General features: G+C 41.5%; 2 protein-coding genes across 2 annotated transcripts in view; one reads left to right on the top strand and one right to left on the bottom strand.

Moving 5' to 3' along the window:
* The window catches only part of GALNT8 (polypeptide N-acetylgalactosaminyltransferase 8), a 35,272-nt gene that overhangs the window by 6,514 nt on the left and 8,049 nt on the right, over positions 1-20,709 (top strand). The window contains 5 exon segments of the mRNA XM_027594229.1: positions 90-204; positions 11,626-11,811; positions 12,783-12,920; positions 13,465-13,560; positions 14,610-14,777. Of these exon segments, the coding sequence (XP_027450030.1) occupies positions 90-204; positions 11,626-11,811; positions 12,783-12,920; positions 13,465-13,560; positions 14,610-14,777 (703 nt within the window).
* LOC118357338 (ferritin heavy chain) lies at positions 17,043-17,927 on the bottom strand. The gene has a single exon (XM_035729239.1). The coding sequence runs from the start codon at positions 17,767-17,769 to the stop codon at positions 17,218-17,220; it is 552 nt and encodes a 183-aa protein (XP_035585132.1). The 5' UTR covers positions 17,770-17,927; the 3' UTR covers positions 17,043-17,217.

The following is a 20,709-nucleotide window of genomic DNA, read 5'->3' as shown; positions in this document are numbered from 1 at the left end:
AATCATCATTGGCTTCCTACCCCTCATCGCCATCCTGACCCATTTCTCTCATCAAGAGGTTAGCAACTCTCTTACTATGTGTTCTATAGGAGTCCTTCCATCATGGGCATCCTGGCTGCCAACAGGATCTTTTTGGAAGAGATGGGATCTCTGGATGGTGGGATGCTGGTCTATGGAGGAGAGAACGTGGAGCTTAGCTTGAGGGTGGGTACATTTTCTTCTCATTATGAGAAAAAGCAGAGGGGGAAATAATTGGAGGGTAGTATGGTCTTTGGAATTCTGGAACAAGGCTGAATGTCATTGGCTCAAGAGATGGACAAATTATCATGTTCCTGAGTCACTAGGACTAGGCAGTAAAACTTCTGGAGTGGAACTTTCTAGTATAGGTTTTATATAATCTGGGAGATACGGATGGAAAGAGGTAAAATTGAGGCTCAGCTGATAGTACTCTTATTTACCTTAAGGGAAATAAGCATTCCAAGCATTTTTCCAAGCATCTCCTAGATCTCATGCATAAAATATCCCTCCTATAGTATTCCTTTTGCAGCTTCTGTATAATCCACAATCCTTTGTTAAAAGGCCTTGCCCCTTGGGCTTGTGATTGTTCTTATTGATTTACCTTTCTTTTATCTTCCAGACTAAGGCTGAACTTTAAAAAAGGCAGCATAAGTTAGTGAGAATTACATGAGTATTAGAAAAAGACAGACTTGAGTCCAAATCCTACACTATCACTTGAAAATTTGTGTTATCTTGGGGAGATAGAAGCTCTCTAAGCCATACCTACTACATCGAGCACCTAGCATGCTGAATGACATGTGACTTATGCTCATAAATGGTTAATGATAAAAATAATAATGATAAGGATGTCAGGATGGCATTGTAAAAAAAATGCTGAACTTGGCTTCTAATCCTGACTCTGCTAACTCACTGTGGACTGAGGTTCTATGAAATGGATTTTTTTCCCCCCAAGCCCTGAAATTCTCTGCCTGAGATCAGGTGATCTCTAGTCCATTACATGTCTGGAAGCATATGATATTTCCTAAAGCTTATTTAGACCTACAACTTTAAATTTCTTTTTACTTGGAACTGATGACCCTAGAACTACATATTATACCCAATGAAGACCTAACGAGGACCTCACATTTACGTGTTAACAAATATACTTTGAGTCCCTATCTGGGTTATACCTTAAGCCACAGTAATTGTTGGGCAGAGAAAACGACTGCTTTGCATGTTTGTCTTGATCAGTTTTCCCTTTTATGAAATGAAGAGAAGCATCCTTCTTTCATCTACCTCATGAGGATAATGGCATGATAAATATATTTTTTAATTTTTTATTGTTATGTTAATCACCATACATTACATCATTAATTTTTGATGTAGTGTTCCATGATTCATTGTTTCTGCATAACATCCACTGCTCCACGCAGAATGTGCCCTCTTTAATACCCATCACCAGGCTAACCCATCCCCCCACGCCCCTCCCCTCTAGAACCCTCAGTTTGTTTTTCAGAGTCCATCGTCTCTCATGGTTCGTCTCCCCCTCCGACTTACTCCCCTTCATTCTTCCCCTCCTGCGATCTTCTTCTTTTTCTTTTTTCTTTACATATGTTGCATTATTTGTTTCAGAAGTACAGATCTGTGATTCAACAGTCTTGCACAATTCACAGCGCTCACCATACTACATACGCTCCCCAATGCCTATCACCCAGCCACCCCATCCCTCCCACCCCCCACCACTCCAGCAACCCTCAGGTTGTTTCCTGAGATTAAGAATTCCTCCTATCAGTGAGGTCATATGATACATGTCTTTCTCTGATTGACTTATTTCACTCAGCATAACCCCCTCCAGTTCCATCCACGTCCTTGCAAATGGCAAGATCTCATTCCTTTTGATGGCTGCATAATATTCCATTGTGTATATATACCACCTCTTCTTTATCCATTCATCTGTCGATGGACATCTTGGCTCTTTCCACAGTTTGGCTATTGTGGACATTGCTGCTATAAACATTGGGGTGCACATACCCCTTCGGATCCCTACATTTGTATCTTTGTGGTAAACACCCAGTAGTGCAATTGCTGGATCGTATGGTAGCTCTATTTTCAACTGTTTGAGGAACCTCCATACTGTTTTCCAGAGGGGTTGCACCAGCTTGCATTCCCACCAACGGTGTAGGAGGGTTCCCCTTTCTCCGCATCCCCGCCAACATCTGTCGTTTCCTGACTTGTTAATTTTGGCCATTCTGACCGGTGTGAGGTGGTATCTCATTGAGGTTTTGATTTGGATGTCCCTGATGCCAAGCGATGCTGAGCACTTTTTCATGTGTCTGTTGGCCATTTGGATGTCTTCTTTGGAAAAATGTCTGTTCATGTCTTCTGCCTATTTCCTGATTGGCTTATTTGTTCTTTGGGTGTTGAGTTTGGTAAGTTCTTTATAGATTTTGGATACTAGCCCTTTATCTGATATGTCATTTGCAAATATTTTCTCCCATTCTGTCAGTTGTCTTTTGGTTTTGTGGACTGTTTCTTTTGCTGTGCAAAAGCTTTTTATCTTGATGAAATCCCAAGAGTTCATTTTTGCCGTTGCCTCCCTTGCCTTTGGCGATGTTTCTAGGAAGAAGTTGCTGTGGCTGAGGTCGAAGAGGTTGCTACCTGTGTTCTCCTTTAGGATTTTGATGGATTCCTGTCTCACGTTTAGGTCTTCAACGATTTGGAGTCTATTTTTCTGTGTGGTGTAAGGAAATGGTCCAGTTTCATTCTTCTGCGTGTAGCTGTCCAATTTTCCCAACATCATTTGTTGAAGAGTCTGTCTGTTTTCCATTGGACATTCTTTCCTGCTTTGTCAAAGAGGAGTTGACCATAGAGTTGAGCGTCCATTTCTGGGCTCTCTATTCTGTTCCATTGGTCTATGTAATAGAGCTGGAAGTCCGGAATTGTGATGCCGCCAGCTTTGCTTTTCTTTTTCAAGATTCCTCTGGCTATTCGGGGTCTCTTCTGGTTCCATACAAATTTTAGGATTATTTGTTCCATTTCTTGGAAAAAAATGGTTGGTATTTTGATGGGGATTGCATTGAATGTGTAGATTGCTGTAGGTAGCGTTGACATCTTCACAATGTTTGTTCTTCCAATCCATGAGCATGGAACGTTTTTCCATTTCTTTGTGTCTTCCTCAATTGCTTTCATGAGTATTTTATAGTTTTCTGAGTACAGATCCTTTTCCTCTTTGGTTAAATTTATTCCTAGGTATCTTATGGTTTTGGGTGCAATTATAAATGGGATCGACTCCTTAATTTCTCTCTCTTTGGTCTTGTTGTTGGTGTATAGGAATGTCACCGATTTCTGTGCATTGATTTTATATCCTGCCACTTTACTGAATTCCTGTATGAGTTCTAGCAGTTTTGGGGTGGAGTCTTTTGGGTTTTCCACATACAGTATCAGATCATCTGCAAAGAGTGAGAGTTTGACTTCCTCTTTGCCGATTTGGATGCCTTTGATTTCTTTTTGTTGTCTGATTGCTGTGGCTAGGACTTCTAATACTATGTTGAATAGCAGTGGTGAGAGTGGACATCCCTGCCGCGTTCCTGACCTTAGGGGGAAAGCTCTCAGCTTTTCCCCATTGAGAATGATATTCGCTGTGGGTTTTTCATAGATGGCTTTTATGATAATGAGGTATGTACCCTCTATCCCTATACTCTGAAGAGTTTTGATCAAGAAAGGATGCTGTACTTTGTCAAAGGCTTTTTCTGCATCTATTGAGAGGATCATATGATTCTTGTTCTTTCTTTGGTTAATGTATTGTATCACGTTGATTGAATTGCGGATGTTGAACCAACCTTGCAGCCCAGGGATAAATCCCACTTGGTCATGGTGAATAATCCTTTTAATGTACTGTTGGATCCTATTGGCTAGTATTTTGGTGAGAATTTTTGCATCCATGTTCATCAGAGATATTAGTCTGTAATTTTCCTTTTTGATGGGGTCTTTGTCTTGTTTGGGGATCAAGGTAATGGTGGCCTCATAAAATGAGTTTGGAAGTTTTCCTTCCATTTCTATTTTTTGGAACAGTTTCAGGAGAATAGGTATTAATTCTTCTTGAAATGTCTGATAGAATTCCCCTGGGAAGCCATCTGGCCCTGGGCTTTTGTTTGTTGGGAGATTTTTGATGACTGCTTCAATTTCCTTAGTGGTTATAGGTCTGTTCAGGTTTTCTATTTCTTCCTGGTTCAATTTTGGTAGTTGATACATCTCCAGGAATGCACCCATTTCTTCCAGGTTATCTAATTTGCTGGCATAGAGTTGCTCATCATATGTTCTTCTAATTGTTTGTATGTCTTTGGTGTTGGTTGTGATCTCTCCTCTTTCATTCATGATTTTGTTGATTTGGGTCATTTCTCTTTTCTTTTTGATAAGTCTGGCCAGGGGTGTATCAATCTTGTTAATTCTTTCAAAGAACCAGCTCCTAGTTTCGTTGATCTGTTACTGCTCTTTTGATTTCTAGTTCATTGATTTCTGCTCTGATCTTTATTATTTCTCTTGTCCTGCTGGGTTTAGGCTTTCTTGGCTGTTCTTTCTCTAGCTCCTTTAGGTGTAGGGTTAGGTTGTGTATTTGAGACCTTTCTTGTTTCTTGAGAAAGGCTTGTATTGCTATATACTTTCCTCTCAGGGCTGCCTTTGCTGTATCCCAAAGATTTTGAACAGTTGTGTTTTCATTTTCATCGGTTTCCATGAATTTTTTTAATTCTTCTTTAATTTCCTGGTTGACCCATTCATTCCTTACTAGGATGCTCTTTAGCCTCCATGTATTTGAGTTCTTTCTGACTTTCCTCTTGTGATTGAGTTCTAATTTCAAAGCATTGTGGTCTGAAAATATGCAGGGAATGATCCCAATCTTTTGGTACTGGTTGAGACCTGATTTGTGACCTAGGATGTGATCAATTCTGGAGAATGTTCCATGGGCACTAGAGAAGAATGTGTATTCCGTTGTTTTGGGATGGAATGTTCTGAATATGTCTGTGAAGTCCATTTGGTCCAGTGTGTCATTTAAAGTCTTTATTTCCTTGTTGATCTTTTGCTTAGATGATCTGTCCATTTCAGTCAGGGGGGCGTTAAAGTGCCCCACTATTATTGTATTGCTGTCAATGTGTTTCTTTGCTTTTGTTATTAATTGCCTTATATAATTGTCTGCCCCCATGTTCGGGGCATAGATATTTACAATTGTTAGATCTTCTTGGTGGATAGACCCCTTAAGTAGGATATAGTGTTCTTCCTCATCTCTTATTACAGTCTTTGTTTTAAAATCTAATTTGTCTGATATAAGGATTGCCACCCCAGCTTTCTTTTGGTGTCCATTAGCATGGTAAATGGTTTTCCACCCCCTCACTTTCAATGTCGGGGTGTCTTTGGGTCTAAAATGAGTCTCTTGCAGACAGGATATTGATGGGTCTTGTTTTTAATCCAATCTGATAGCCTGTGTCTTTTGATTGGGACATTGAGCCCATTTACATTTAGGGTAACTATTGAAAGGTATGAATTTAGTGCCATTGTATTGCCTGTAAGGTGACTGTAACTGTATATTGTCTCTGTTCCTTTCTGATCTATGATGCTTTTAGGCTCTCTCTTTGCTTAGAGGACCCCTTTCAATATTTCTTGGAGGGCTGGTTTCGTGTTTGAAAATTCCTTTAGTTTTTGTTTGTTCTGGAAGCTTTTTATCTCTCCTTCTATTTTCAATGACAGCCTAGCTGGATATAGTGTTCTTGGCTGCATATTTTTCTTGTTTAGTGCTCTGAAGATCTCATGCCAGTTCTTTCTGGCCTGCCAGGTCTCTGTGGATAGGTCTGTTGCCAATCTAATATTTCTACCATTGTAGGTTACAGATCTCTTCTCCCGAGCTGCTTTCAGGATTTTCTCTTTGTCTCTGAGACTCATAAGTTTTACTATTCGATGTTGGGGTGTTGACCTCTTTTTATTGATTTGAGAGGGGTTCTCTGTGCCCCCTGATTTTGATGCCTGTTTCCTTCCTCACATTAGGGAAGTTCTCTGCTATTATTTGCTCCAATATACCTTCTGCCCGTCTCTCTCTTCTTCTTCTGGGATCCCAATTATTCTAATGTTGTTTTGTCTTATCCTATCGCTTATTTCTCGAATTCTGCCCTCGTGATCCTGTAGTTGTTTCTCTCTCTTTTTCTCAGCCTCTTTATTGCCCATCATTTGGTCTTCTATATCACTGATTCTCTCTTCTGCCTCATTTATCCTAGCAGTTAGTGCCCCCATTTTTGATTGCACCTCATCAATAGCCTTTTTGATTTCGACTTTGTTAGATTTTAGTTCTTTTATTTCTCCAGAAAGGTTTTCTCTAATAACTTCCACGCTTTTCTCAAGCCCAGCTAGTATCTTTAAAGTCATGATTCTGAACTCTAGGCCCGACATCCAACTAATGTCCGTATTGAGTAGGTCCCTGGCTGATGGTACCTCTTGTTCTTTTTGCTGAGGTGATTTTTTTCATCTTGTTATTTTGTCCAGAGGAGAATAGATAAATGAAAGAACAAAATGCTAACAGGTTAACAACATCCCCAGGAAATATACTCTATACAAATCAGAAAAGACCTCAAACCAGGGAAAAGAAAGAGAAAGAAAGAAAAAAGAAAGAGAAAAAAAAAGAAAAAGAAAAAGATAAAAACAAAAAACAGAACAATACAAAAAATAACAGAATATGATCAAATATGATCAGGCTAGTGCATAGATCAGTGCCACACACTAGATTTTGGGCTTATTTTGGTCTGTTAGGAAAAAGTGCCTCCTAAAATTTTAAAGGAAGAAAGACTTATATATGTACAAAATAAGGGTTGATACATTGATGGGATGGAAGATGACTGTAAAGATGAAAATTATAAAAGATTTTATAAAAAGAATTGATATGGTAAGAAGTTGTTTAGAAAAAGAAAAAAGAAGATTTACAAAAAAGAGAAAAAAAAGGGAGAGAATGTGATCAGGCAGGAGACTAGAACAAAGCCATACACTAGTGATTTAGGGTATATTTTGATCTGTTAGAAGAAACTGTATCTCAAAATTTTAAAGAGAGAACAACTTATATATATATGCCAAAAATAAGGGTAACTACTATTGAAGGGCTAAAATATGACTCTAAAAATGAAAAATAAAAATTGTTTTTTTAAAAAAAGGGATTGATAAGATGTTGGTTGTAAAAGGGAAAAAGAAAAATTAAAAAAAAACTGAAAAAAATTAAGTTTGAAAAACTAATGAATCATGGTATAAAGCCATGAATTCTATGTGCAGTATTCCCCTAGCGCTGGAGTTCTCCCATTCTCCTTGATGGGTAAACTTGGTCTTGGCTTGCTGGCTGTTTGTGCTGATCTTCTGGGGGAGGGGCCTGTTGCCGTGGTTCCTAAATGTCTTTGCCGGAGGCGGAATTGCCCCGCCCTCGTCGGTCCGGGCTAAGCAAGCTGCTCGGGTTTGCTCTCAGGAGCTTTTGTTCCCTGCAAGCTCTCGGCACAGCTTTGGAGGACCAAGGTGAAAATGGTGGCCTCCCAATCTCCACCCAGAGGAGCTGAGAACTCGGGGCCCCGCTCCCCAGTGCGCCCCAGAGAAAAGCAGTCACTCCCGTCTCCCTGGTCTCCAGCCACACTCTGTGCTCACCCGGCCTGTGACCCGAGCTTATCTATGTCTGGCACCCGACCCCGTGTGGAGTCTCCAAACCCAGCAGATCCCTGCGGTGCGCTCCCGCGCCGCTCCTCCCGAGGGAGGAAGAGGAGTCTCCCCGGATCTGCCGCTTGTTGTGTCCCTGCTGGAGAAGTGGCCCGACTGTCACCGATCACAGTTTATGGCAACCCCGAGATGAGAGCCTGCGCCTCGGCTCCGTCTCTGCAGCCGGCTTCCCCGCTCCGATACCTGGGAGCTCTGCCGCACTCAGGCACCCCCGGTCTTTCTGTGACCCCGAGGTCCTGAGACCACACTGTCCCGCGAGGATTCCACCCCCCGCTTAGCCACTGGAGCGACGTCCCTCAGCAGAGCCGACCACTAAAAGTTCCGATTTTGTGCTCCGCAGCTCTAGCACTTGCCAGAAGCGGCTGACGGAGGCCCCCTCCCCCGCCTTCTATCCTCCAGAATATCGCCTCGGATTCACTTCTCCGCACGTCCTACCTTCCAGTAAGTGGTCGCTTCTCTGTTCAGAGAGTTGTTGCTACTCTCTTCTTCGATCTCCTGTTGAGTTTGTAGGTGTTCAGAATGGTTTGATCCCTATTCAGCTGAATTCCTGAGACTAGATGAAATCCAGGTCTCCTACTCCTCCACCATCTTGCTCCCAAGTGGCATGATAAATATTTTTAAATGATTAAAAAGATATGAATTGAATCCTTGTTTGACTACTGTCAGAGAGGCTAAAATAACAGGTTTAAACAAGATAGAAATTGATTTCTTTTTCGCAGAATAGTTTGAACATAAGCAGTTCAGGATTAAGATGGCAGCTTCAGGGTGATGGGAACCAAGACCCATCTTGTGGTTCTGCTACACTTAACACCACACCTGTATTCTACTCAGTAGGAAGAGAAAAGGGTGGAAAGACAGAGCATGCTTTCTTTTTAAGGGAACTACCTGAAAGTGGCAAATGTTATTTCCCTCAAATCCCATTGGCCGCTGCTGGTCATATGGCCACTGGTGAGCAAAAATGTCTGGGAAATGTAGATTTCAGCTACTTGCTATGTGTGCAGTCATTCCTTCTACAACTATAGATGTAGAGGGAAATAGGTATTGAGTGTACAATTAGTTTCTAGCACAAAATAGAAATGTAGAAATAATTATTTTATGCATGGTACTTAGCAAAGTCCTAAGATGACCTTAGTTACATTATGGCTGAGGTTTTGCTATGTACCATAGCTTCCAGGAATTTGGAACTCCAATTCTCCAACTTAGGACCCCAAGCCCTTCTTACCATTTCTAAGTTCCCCATGCTTTTCTCTGCTTTCTTATTCTTCTGCTTCTTGTCTGTTTCCATTCCCCTCACCATCCCATATTGAATTCTGATATTTTTGTTTCCACAAGAAATCCTCTTTCTTTTAATATTTTATGCTTTTTTGTTAGATTTTGCTGGAAATGTAGGGAGTGTCAGGGAAAGGCCATTCTTGTCTTTTTCATGGATAAAACAGTTCTACCCATATCTAGTTTCCTTAGTGTGTGTGTGTGACTATTTGCCTTTTAAAACCTTCCAGCACTTGGTAAGATCTGTCATTCTCCAGTGACAGATCATGGGGAACATTAGAACTGCATGGAATGTTTTGTTCTGACATCTAGAGGCATGGCAGTGATAGTGCACATGGAAGTGTTTAAAAGGAGATGGACTGTTGGGGTTGATGCTCAAGAAAGGAAAACCAGCATTTATCAGGCACTTTGTGTATTCCTGACCCCTTGTCAGAGCTTAACAGGCTCACTGCCTGGGTTCAGAATCCAGTTCAGTCATTTACCTGCTGGTAAATGTGGGCAACTTACTTAAATGAGGATAATAATAATACCTACGTGGTAAGGATTAAATTCATGAAAAACATTAGGGTAATATTTGCCACAGAGCAAGTCATTGTTATTATAAGCAGAAGCTTTACATCTCTCTCTGTGTGTTACACACACACACACACACACACACACACACACACACACAGAATGAGAATGGAGGAATGTTTGGCAAGTGGGAATAAATTGAAAGAGTAAAATTTGAAAACTGTTGGTCAAGGATAATAGTTAACATTACTTCATAAATGGCAATCATGACTTTTATCTTTTCACTTGAATTTAAAGTTTTTTTTGTGCCAAATTTTTTTCTCCTCTGAATTCCTGTGGATTGGAAACTACCAGCAACTAAAAAAATTGTAATAAATTTGTATTTGAAATTTTAGATGTTTGGCTTCAGAAACTAAAATCTGAAAATATATCAGTTGTAACCTCCACATAATTCTGGAAACTAACGAAGAGAAATTCAGGAAGATAATGGAAGAAAAGATCTGTTTCAAGTTAAAAATCATAGACATTTTTGGATACTTGTTATGCCATTTATTCCTCCTGACAGCTTTATGTCCTTTGTGGATGAGCCACCTGAGACTCAGAAGGGGGAGTGTTTTGCCTCTAGTTGCCAGGTATGCAGTGATAGAATCAGGATTTGAACACAGGTCAGTCTGACTTCAAAGCATGACTTTTTGTCATTGTGCTATTCTGGGTTTTGGGGGATGAGGGAGAAGAATCTGTGGATTCAGAAGTAGAAGAAGGGATGAAAAAATTTTGAAAGTCAGATAAGGGGACTGACCCTTCAGGTGGTTAACTGAACCAGCAGGACCTAAGTTCCTCACTCTTATCTCAGAGGCTCCCTTGGGCATGAACGTAGTAGGTTTCTAACCACTGCTAGATAGGCCAATTAACTCCCAGAAATTGCACCTTTCTTGGGAAACCATGAGGAGAAGACACTGGAGCCATTATATCAATCCAATATCATTAGATAATTCTATCATCTATCTGGATGAAGATCATATTTTTAAGGCAAATATTAGAATATGTGGCCTGAAAAGTAAGTTTGTACCCATCAGGATGGCAGAGAAGAGTATTTATAATTATATCATTATATCATGAGTCATGATATCTCTTAGTCAAGAATTACTTGCATTAGTTATCTATTGCTGTGTAGCAGGATTATCACAAAGTTGGTGATTCAAAGCAAGGTGCATTTACCATCTCACAATTTCTGTGGATTAAGGGTCCATGCATGGCTTAGCAGGGTTATCTGCAAAGATGCAGTCAAGATGTTGGCCACGGAAGTCAAAGTGTTGGCTATTGAGGATTGACTAGGGAAAGATCTGCTTCCAAGCTCATGGGATTTTTGGCAGCACTCAGTTCCTTGAAGCCCTCTAGACTGAGAAAGCATTCAGTTTTTTTGCTGGCTATCAGTTGGAAGCCACGCTTAGTTTCTTGCCCTGTGGCCTCTTTATCATGGTAGCTCACAACATGGTGGCTTTCTACTTCAAAGCCAACATGACAGCACGTCTCCTAACCAGATGGACACTGCCATCTTATATAGTGTAATCACATACATGCAATCATGTACATCCTGTCACCTTTGCCATATTCTATTGGGTAGAAGGAGATCACAAGCCCACACTCAAAGGGAAGGGATTAGAGAAGGGTATGAACACTAGGAGGCAGGGACCATGGGAGCCCCTGAGAGTCTGTCCACCACATTGCTTTATATCTAGCATGCAGCACAGAGTGGGTCTTGGTAAGTGAAGTCCAGTGAGATTGGCTCAGAGTGTGGTACCTCTTAGGACTCTGGCACTTTCTTGGGGATAATAGAGTCAAGGCATCCATTCCTTTGGTCTGTTCAGGAAGATTTCCTGAAGGATGTAGGATTTTTGGAGCTGTCTGAACAATGGGAGAGAAGAATTTTGGTAGATTTCTAATGAAGGTTGTTTTAGGTAGGTAGGTTGAGAGGCCACACTGAGATGGGAGGGAGAGGACTGAATTTACATTCTTTAAAAATGATTCCAAAATGTGTTCTCTGTGAGTCTACAAGCTATGCTGCTTCTTGGTCATGGGCCTAGCCTGCCCAGGTGACTTTCTTTTCTTCTTTTACAGGTGTGGCAGTGTGGAGGGAGAATTGAGATCTTACCCTGCTCCCGGATTGCTCACCTAGAGAGACACCACAAGCCTTATGCCGTGGATCTGAGTCTTGCCTTGAAGCATAATGCTTTGCGAGTGGCTGAAATCTGGATGGATGAGTACAAACACATGGTCTATTTGGCCTGGAACATACCTCTCCAGGTTTGTCATGGACTGAACAGAAGCAGGGAAGAACGAAGAAGGAGGAGGGGGTGACAGGGTAGGAAATGGGAGAGATAGAATGAAAGTGCCATCCCTACCCTAAAAAATTAGCATAAAGTTCCGATGGTGCAAGGATAATGACACCTAACATTAGTGTAGTAATACTGTGCTCCAGGTAGTCATTAATCATTGCAACATATCTATGAAGAAGGTTTTTTTTTTTTTTTATTCTTCCAAGTTTACAGATGAAGAAACTGAAGCACAGAGAATTGAAAGGAATTTGTTTAAGGTAATAAAGTAATAAGCAGGAGAGATATAATTTAAACCAAGGAATCTTCTAGATTCTATGATCTACATGCATCATCTATACTGGGGGATTCCTTGTGGGGCAGGGCTGGACATTAGGAATTTATGGGACATGGCAGGTAGGATGTGGGATGGTGGGAGTAGAGACTGTAACCCTGCTGGATGCACACAAATGAGGATGGCCTTCTTGGCTAAGGCTAGCCACCTGAGGTTGGCATGGCATGCTGTCTTCTGTCCTTGAGCTGCGGCTCTGGGCTCAAGCATTCTTTCCCTTTGATTCCCCACAGATATCACTTGTAGAAAATCTCCTTCAACCTCTAAATCTTGCTACCAGAATATTCCTTTTGAAAGCCTTTTTCTATCATGAGGAGTATTTTGTGCCTTACTGGTGTAAATATTATGTCAAATGGGAGCAGTCTGCATTAGCTTGCTAATAAAAGGAAATAAACCTGAGTGGCCCTACTTCGCAGGCCTTGCAAGTACCTTTGAAGCCAGCAGAGATTACTAGGTTTCAAGCTCTTCCCACTTTCCCTTAAAAACTATAATTATCAAGGTTACCTTCCAGGCCATCAGGAAAATATTTCATTCCCTCATGTGTCATTCATGCCCTTTGGTGGAGTCAAGGATGTTACAAGGCACAGAAATAGTCCATGTTTAATTTATAGAACTCTGGAATCGATTTTGGAGACATTTCTTCCAGAATGGCACTCCGGAAAAAACTGAAATGTAAAACTTTTGACTGGTATCTGAAAAATGTTTATCCAAACCTGAAGCCAATCCACAACATTGTGGGCTACGGAAGAGTATGTATCATGAAATTGCATCTCAGATTTTACAAAATATTTGACTATAAAAGACAATGGGGCCTGAATTACATGACAACTCAGAAAAGCATTTCCAAATTCCATCCTGTCCAGGATTCTTTCTACCCCTTAACTCCTTTCTCAGCTTTTTGCCCTTAGGCCCTCTCAGTGTCCTTTTGTCTCTTGCTCCCCAGACCCCATCTCTTTTCTTTGCCTCTGGTTCCTTACTTTGCAAACTGCAGCCCTAGATCTGACCTCTCAGTTTCTTAGCCAACCAGGGTATCCGGCTTGGTCCCCCTTCTCTATATGTGCTGTGACAGTCTGAGGGTGGGAGTTCCTAGGAAGGAGCATCACAGCAGCACCTCCTTCCAGCATTTGTCTAGTGCAAAGAAAATGGCTCCCAAGATCCAAACCCCTGCTTCCTTTTGGTTGGTAATTTCTGGCACCCTTGGAGTAGTGGGGAAAAGGAATGACCTGGGGAGGCCTGAAGGCCCTCTTTCTCTACCTCTTTCCAATGGTGTTTCTGTGTGTTTTGCCCTTTCAGATGAAAAACACGTTGGATGAAAATATCTGCCTGGATCAGGGACTTGTTTCAGGCAAAACCCCCATCATGTTTTACTGTCACAAATACAGTCTGCAGGTATCTTCCACAATCTCCCCTGCCCCCGGGTGAGTCTGTTGTGGCTCAGCCTCTGGCAACACTTGCCAGATTCAGACTAAGTGTTAGATGATGGGAAGGCAGAAACAGCATCCCGAGCAATGGGTAAGGGTGAAATCCAAACCTGTCTTTATAACTAAGCACTTCGAAGTCCATTCAAAAAATCATAGTAGACAGTTCTGCTTTGGGTACAGGAATGATAGGTAGAAAGTATGCTCTGTCACATTCATTCATAATGGTAATATTTTCATTGACAGTTACCTCAGGTTCCACCCTTTTCCCTTCCCCTCACTGTCCCATCCTCCCAACACTCCTGGTATGCCCTGGAAGGTGGGCAGGTGATGCTACCTGTGGCTTCTTCTGTAGAGAAGGAAACAGGGGCTAGAGAAGAGAGAGGCTAAATGGAAGTCACTCCATAGAATAGAAGAGACCTGGCATCAAGTGGATGGTGCAGCCTGGGGGACTTTTTCCCCTGAGAATATTTTCATCCGTCTTGTTACTTTGCATGTTGCCCTCACAGGGAACTTCTGGTAGTATGTATGATAGATAAGCATTTCCACGTGACAAATGAAAACACTGAGACACAAAAACAACCTACTTGTCCAAGCTCACCAAGCAAGATAGTATCAGATTAAGAACTGGAAAGGTTTCTTGACAAGCCCATAGCTGGAGCTTATGATGACAACTTCGGAAGTTCAGGTGTGTGTGTGTGTGTGTGTGTGTGTGTGTGTGTGTGTGTGTGTGTGTTTCAAAGATAATCTCCTTTGCCGATGCAAGTCATGATTGTGTTGGAGCCCTTATATGGAATCAGGCAGGCTGGTGCCCCCTCCTTATGCCTGGTCTTCTTCCTAGAGTCAACTGGGGTTTGAGGAGAAGGAAGTGGAAGCGGCTCCTTGTTACCCATGAAAGGTCAGTGCTCCCTCGTAGTGACTGAGTACGTAGGGGACCCAGGAACAGCCTTCATGCCCTCTATAAGGTCAAGGACAGCCCCACTGACTGTATCCAGGACAGATTCCTTTGCTTTCTTTTAGAACGTCTACTATCACCTAACCGGGGAATTCTATGTGGGACCACTGATTACAGAGGCACGTACTGATGATCACTGCCTGACAGACCCTGGCAATGGGGAGAAGCCCACTTTAGAGCCATGTTCCAAGGCAGCCCAAAACAGACTGCACATATATTGGGATTTTAAACTGGTGAGTCACATGTTTTTTTAAAGAATAAGCATATTCAAATCTAGTCTGTGAGGTTCATATTTGATTTGATAGTGTTTTAGAAGGACTGGCTTTGTGGCAGTGGTAGGGAGAACACTGGAAATGAAACTCGTCATGGAACGCTAAGTCCGTTGGCGAAGGTGGGTGGGTAAAGGAAGCAATATTGGAATCTGTTATAGCTTAACAGTTAAGAGTTTGGGTTCGGTCCTAGTTTAGTCACTATCAGCAAGTTTCTTACCCTCTCTGATACTTGGTTTCCTCATTTATAAAATGGAGATCACAATATCTACTTTAGGAGCCTGTTGGGAGGATTAAATGGGATAGCGTGTATACAGAATTTAGCATGGTGCCTGCACATAGAAAGTATTCAGTAAATATTAGCCATTATGATTAGTTTTATTATTAATGGTAATCAGAGAATCTGGAGCCCTGGGCTGAAATTTGATAGTATAAAAGCTCTGGTTTTAATTTCAGTATCAACTGACTAAGAACAGGGTGGAGGGAATCTGGCAGAACTCACAAGACAATGTCATAAGGGATTTGAGTGACTACAGCCTACATGTGAGTTTACTGTATGATGGGGCTGCATTCAGCCACATTGGCAGAGCGGTGATGTCCTGATGAAGGGAGGCAATGTTCTGTCTGTGATGGTATCTCTGAGCATTTTGGTACTACGTTAGGTTCAGGGGCTACATTTTAACGGACATGGATCAATCTAACTCATTTACTCCTAACGTAAAGCTAATAACTCTTCTGAAAATCTTCTTTCCAGGAAAACATACATATGCACATATGTGCACAATTTTGCTTACAATTTCAGAGGGTTTTTGGATCCTAGATCAAGTCTTTTTGAACTAGGCACTATCAGTGAGAAGGAGGAGGAGGGTAAGTTGTGTTTCTGCTCTTCACTTCCTGCTCTATATGGAACTACATGTAATTCTATGAAAAGCTATTCTCCCTCTTATCTTAGGCTTTTGTGTATGTATTATTCCTCTCTCCTCCCACCTTTTTGCTGGGCCAACTACAAAATGTTCCTCTGGCATCAGACATTGTCTTCTTTGAGCAGCCATCTGTGACTCCACAGGACGAGGATGAGTGATTTGTGCTCTCAGGGCTCTCCCTACAGGTTTTATCTCACGATTATTTCTAAGTACCTCCTCACTTCTTTTAATCACTAGACTGTGAGCTGGAGGGCAGGGCCTGGGTTTTGTTGTTGTTGTTGTTTTCTCTCTGGCATCTAGCACAGTGCCTGGAGCATGGCAGGCCCTCAATAAATAATTGCAGAGCAAATGAAAGATTGGCAAATCTGGAGGCACTAGCTTGGAGACATGAGCCTAGAGAAAAGATGATGCTGATTTCATGAGGAAGAGGGATTAGATTTGTTCAGTGTCTACAGGGGGGCAGAACTGAGACCAGTGACTGGAGATCAAGGAGAGGGAGTTCAACTTAACATAAGGGCAGGGGAGGGCTTTCTAACAGCCTAATAGCTTAAGCTATCCTACAGAATAATGGGCTGCCTAGCAAGGTGGTGAACTTTCTGTCAATGGCAGTCACCAAGCAGACATGTTTGACAGGCAGGCCCAGTATGCTAAATGTGAGTTTTTGATGTCCTTAGCAGTATCTTTTTTGTGTGTGCAGAAAATACTATCACAGGTTTACTTTAGTTTTAAAAATTAATATTAAATTTATTTAAGTTATAAATTGAAGAACTATAGTTTTTCTTAAACTTTTACATTTAGCTTAGAAATCTTATTATTTTATTTAAAACCCTAGCAGGTTTTAACAATCACTTTTTTTTCAGTTCCAATCTGTATGACTTTTATTTGTTTTGTTTTTCTTTTTTTTTTTAAATTTTATTATGTTATGTTAGTCACCATACAATACATCATTAGTTTTTGATGTGGTGATCCATGATCCATTGTTTTTGTATAACACCCAGTGCTCCATGCAGTACGTGCCCTCCTTAATACCCATCACCGGGCTAACCCATCCCCCCTCCCCCCTCCCCTCTAAAACCCTGTTTGTCTCTCAGAGTCCATAGTCTTTCATGGTTTGTCTCCCCCCCCCGATTCCCCCCCTTCATTTTCCCCTTCCTTCTCCTAATGTCCTCCATGCTGTTCCTTATGATCCACAAATAAGTGAAACCATATGATAATTGACTTTCTCTGCTTGACTTATTTCACTTAGCATCATCTCCTCCAGTCCCATCCATGTTGATGTAAAAGTCAGGTAGTTATCCTTTCTTTTTTTTTTTTTTTTTTTGGGTACCAAATTACTTTATTTGAAGAATGGTACAAATGAAAGAAGTTAAGTAGATGTTTTGGTACAACTTATAGAAAAGGTAAAGGTAACCCCAACATGCATGCACTGCCTTGGTGACCAGGGAAGTCACCCTTGTGGCTATGGGAAGACAGCCTAAGGCTTAGCTTTCACTATCACTGTTTCCCAAGGTGTGCTTGTCAAAGAGATACTCTGCCATGCCAGATTCGGGAGCCCCCATCTTGCGCAGGTTGGTTACGTGGTCACCCAATTCTTTGATGGATTTCACCTGCTCATTCAGGTAATGAGTCTCAATGAAGTCACACAAATGGGGGTCACTTTTATCAGTGGCCAGTTTGTGCAGTTCCAGTAGTGACTGATTCACGCTCTTTTCCAAATGTAATGCACACTCCATTGCATTCAGCCCGTTCTCCCAATCATCACGGTCTGGTTTCTTGATATCCTGAAGGAAGATTCGGCCACCTCGCTGGTTCTGCAGCTTCATCAGTTTCTCAGCATGTTCCCTCTCCTCATGAGATTGGTGAAGAAAATATTTGGCAAAGTTCTTCAAAGCCACATCATCGCGGTCAAAGTAGTAAGACATGGACAGGTAGACGTAGGAGGCGTAGAGCTCCAAGTTGATCTGGCGGTTGATGGCGGCCTCAGAGTCCTGGTGGTAGTTCTGGCGCACCTGCGAGGGGGACGCGGTCGTCATGGCGGCGGCTGAGAAAAGGCGGCGGCAAGCGGCGGCGGGGCCTTGGAGCGGTCCGAGGGCGCGACGAAGAGATGGCGGAGGGCTGGCTCTGAACGGCCGGCCCGGGTGGGGGACGAGCGCCGGGTTCCGTCCAAGCACTGTTGAAGCAGGAAACCGCGGCGACTCCCGGCGGAGACTGTGGTATTTATCCTTTCTGATGGCTGAGTAATATTCCATTGTATATATGGACCACATCTTTTTTATCCATTCATCTGTTGAAGGGCATCTCGGCTCTTTCCACAGTTTGGCTATTGTGGACATTGCTGCTATGAACATTGGGGTGCACATGGCCCTTCTTTTCACTACATCTGTGTCTTTGGGGTAAATACCCAGAAGTGCAATTACTGGGTCACAGGGTAGCTCTATTTTTAAATTTTTGAGGAACCTCCACACTGTTTTCCAAAGTGGCTGTACCAACTTGCATTCCCACCAACAGTGTAAGAGGGTTCCCCTTTCTCCACAACCTCTCCAACATTTGTTGTTTCTTTCCCTGTCCATTTTTGCCATTATAACTGGTGTAAGGTGGTATCTCAATGTGGTTTTGATTTGAATTTCCCTGATGGCTAATGATGATGAACATTTTTTCATGTGTCTGTTAGCCATTTGTCTGTCTTCTTCAGAGAAGTGTCTTTTCATATCTTCTGCCCACTTTTTGACTTGATTATTTGGTTTTTGGGTGTGGAGTTTGAGAAGTTCTTTATAGATCTTGGATACCAGCCCTTTATCTGTAGTGTCATTTGCAAATATCTTCTCCCATTCTGTGGGTTGCCTCATTGTTTTGTTGACTGTTTCCTTTGCTGTGCAGAAGCTTTTTATCTTGATGAAGTCCCAAAAGTTCATTTTTGCTTTTGTTTCACTAGCTTTTGGAGATGTATCTTGAAAGAAGTTGCTGTGGGCGATGTCAAAGAGGTTACTGCCTATGTTCTCCTCTAGGATTTTGATGGCTTCCTATCTCACATTGAGGTCTTTCATCCACTTTGAGTTTATCTTTGTGAATGGTGTTAGAGAATGGTCGAGTTTCATTCTTCTGCATGTGGCTGTCCAATTTTCCCAGCACCATTTATTGAAGAGACTGTCTTTTTTCCATTGCATGTTTTTTCCTGCTTTGTCAAAGATTATTTGACCATAGGGTTGAGGGTCCATATCTGGGTTCTCTATTCTGTTCCATTCGTCTATATGTCTGTTTTTGTGCCAGTACCATGCTGTCTTGGTGATCACAGCTTTGAAATATAGCTTGAAATCGGGCAACGTGATGCCCCCGGCTTTGTTTTTCTTTTTCCACATTTCATTGGCAATTCGGGGTCTTTTCTGATTCCATACAAATTTTAGGATTGTTTGTTCCAGCACTTTGAAAAATGTCATTGGAATTTTGATCGGGATGACATTGAAGGTATAGATTGCTCTGGGTAGCATAGACATTTTAACAATGTTTATTCTTTCGACCCATGAGCATGGGATATTTTTCCACCTTTTTGTGTCTTCTTCAATTTCTTTCATGAGTGTTCTGTAGTTCCTAGAGTATAGATCCTCTACCTCTTTGGTTAGGTTTATTCTGAAGTATCTTATGGTTTTTGGTGCTATTGTAAATGGAATTGTTTCTCTAATTTCTCTTTCTACAGTTGCGTTGTTAGTGTATAAGAAAGCAACTGATTTCTGTGCATTGATTTTGTATCCTGCCACAATACTGAATTGCTGTATAAGTTCTAGTAACTTGGGGGTAGAGTCTTTAGGGTTCTCCACATAAAGTATCATGTCGTCTGCGAAAAGGAAGAGTTTGACTTCTTTGCCAATTTGAATACCTTTTATTTCTTTCATTGTCTGATTGCTGTTGCTAGGACTTCTAGTACTATGTTGAACAATAGTGGGGAGAGTGGGCATCCTTGACGTGTTCCTGATCTTAAGGGAAGGGCTCTCAGCTTTTCCCCATTGAGGATGATATTAGCTGTGGGTTTTTCATAGATGGATTTTATGAACTTGAGGAATGTTCCCTCTATCCCTATACTCTGAAGAGTTTTAATCAGGGAAGGATGTTGTATTTTGTCAAATGCTTTTTCTGCATCAATTGAGAGGACCATATGGTTCTTCTCCCTCCTCTTTTTAGTGTGTTCTATCACATTGATTGATTTGCAAATGTTGAACCACCCTTGCATCCCAGGGATAAATCCCACTTGGTCGTGGTGGATGATCCTTTTAATGTATTGTTGGATCCTATTAGCTAGGATTTTGTTGAGGATTTTGGAATCCATATTCATCAGGGATATTGGTCTGAAATTCTCCTTTTTGATGGGGTCTTTGCCTGGTTTGGGGATTAAGGTAATGCTGGCCTCATAGAATGAGTTTGGAAGTTTTCCTTCTTTTTCTATCTTTTGAAACAGCTTCAGTAGAATAGGTATTATTTCTTCTTTGAATGTTTGGTAGAATTCCCCAGGGAATCCATCAGGCCCTGGACTCTTGTTTTTTGGGAGCTTTTTGATCACTGTTTCAATCTCGTTACTGGTTATTGGCCTATTCAGGTTGTTAATTTCTTCCTGTTTCAGTCTTAGCAGCTTATAGGTTTCGAGGAAGGCCTCCATTTCATCCAGATTGCTCAGTTTATTGGCATATAGTTGATAATAATTTCTACTAATTGTTTCTATTTCCTTGGTGTTAGTCATGATCTCTCCCCTTTCATTCATAATTTTATTAATTTGGGTCCTTTCTCTTTTCTTTTGGCTAAGTCTGGCCAGTGGTTTATCGATCTTATTAATTCTTTCAAAGAACCAACTTCTAGTTTTGTTGATCTGATCTGCTGTGTTTCTGGTTTCTAATTCATTGATTTCGGCTTTAATTTTAATTATTTCTCTTCTAATGCGTTGGCTTAGGCATCATTTGTTGCTTTTTCTCTAGTTCTTTAAGGTGTAG

The sequence above is a fragment of the Zalophus californianus genome, chromosome 9, assembly GCF_009762305.2.
Source record: "Zalophus californianus isolate mZalCal1 chromosome 9, mZalCal1.pri.v2, whole genome shotgun sequence".
Classification (NCBI taxonomy): domain Eukaryota; kingdom Metazoa; phylum Chordata; class Mammalia; order Carnivora; family Otariidae; genus Zalophus; species Zalophus californianus.
This window is presented reverse-complemented; position numbering and strand designations above follow the sequence as displayed.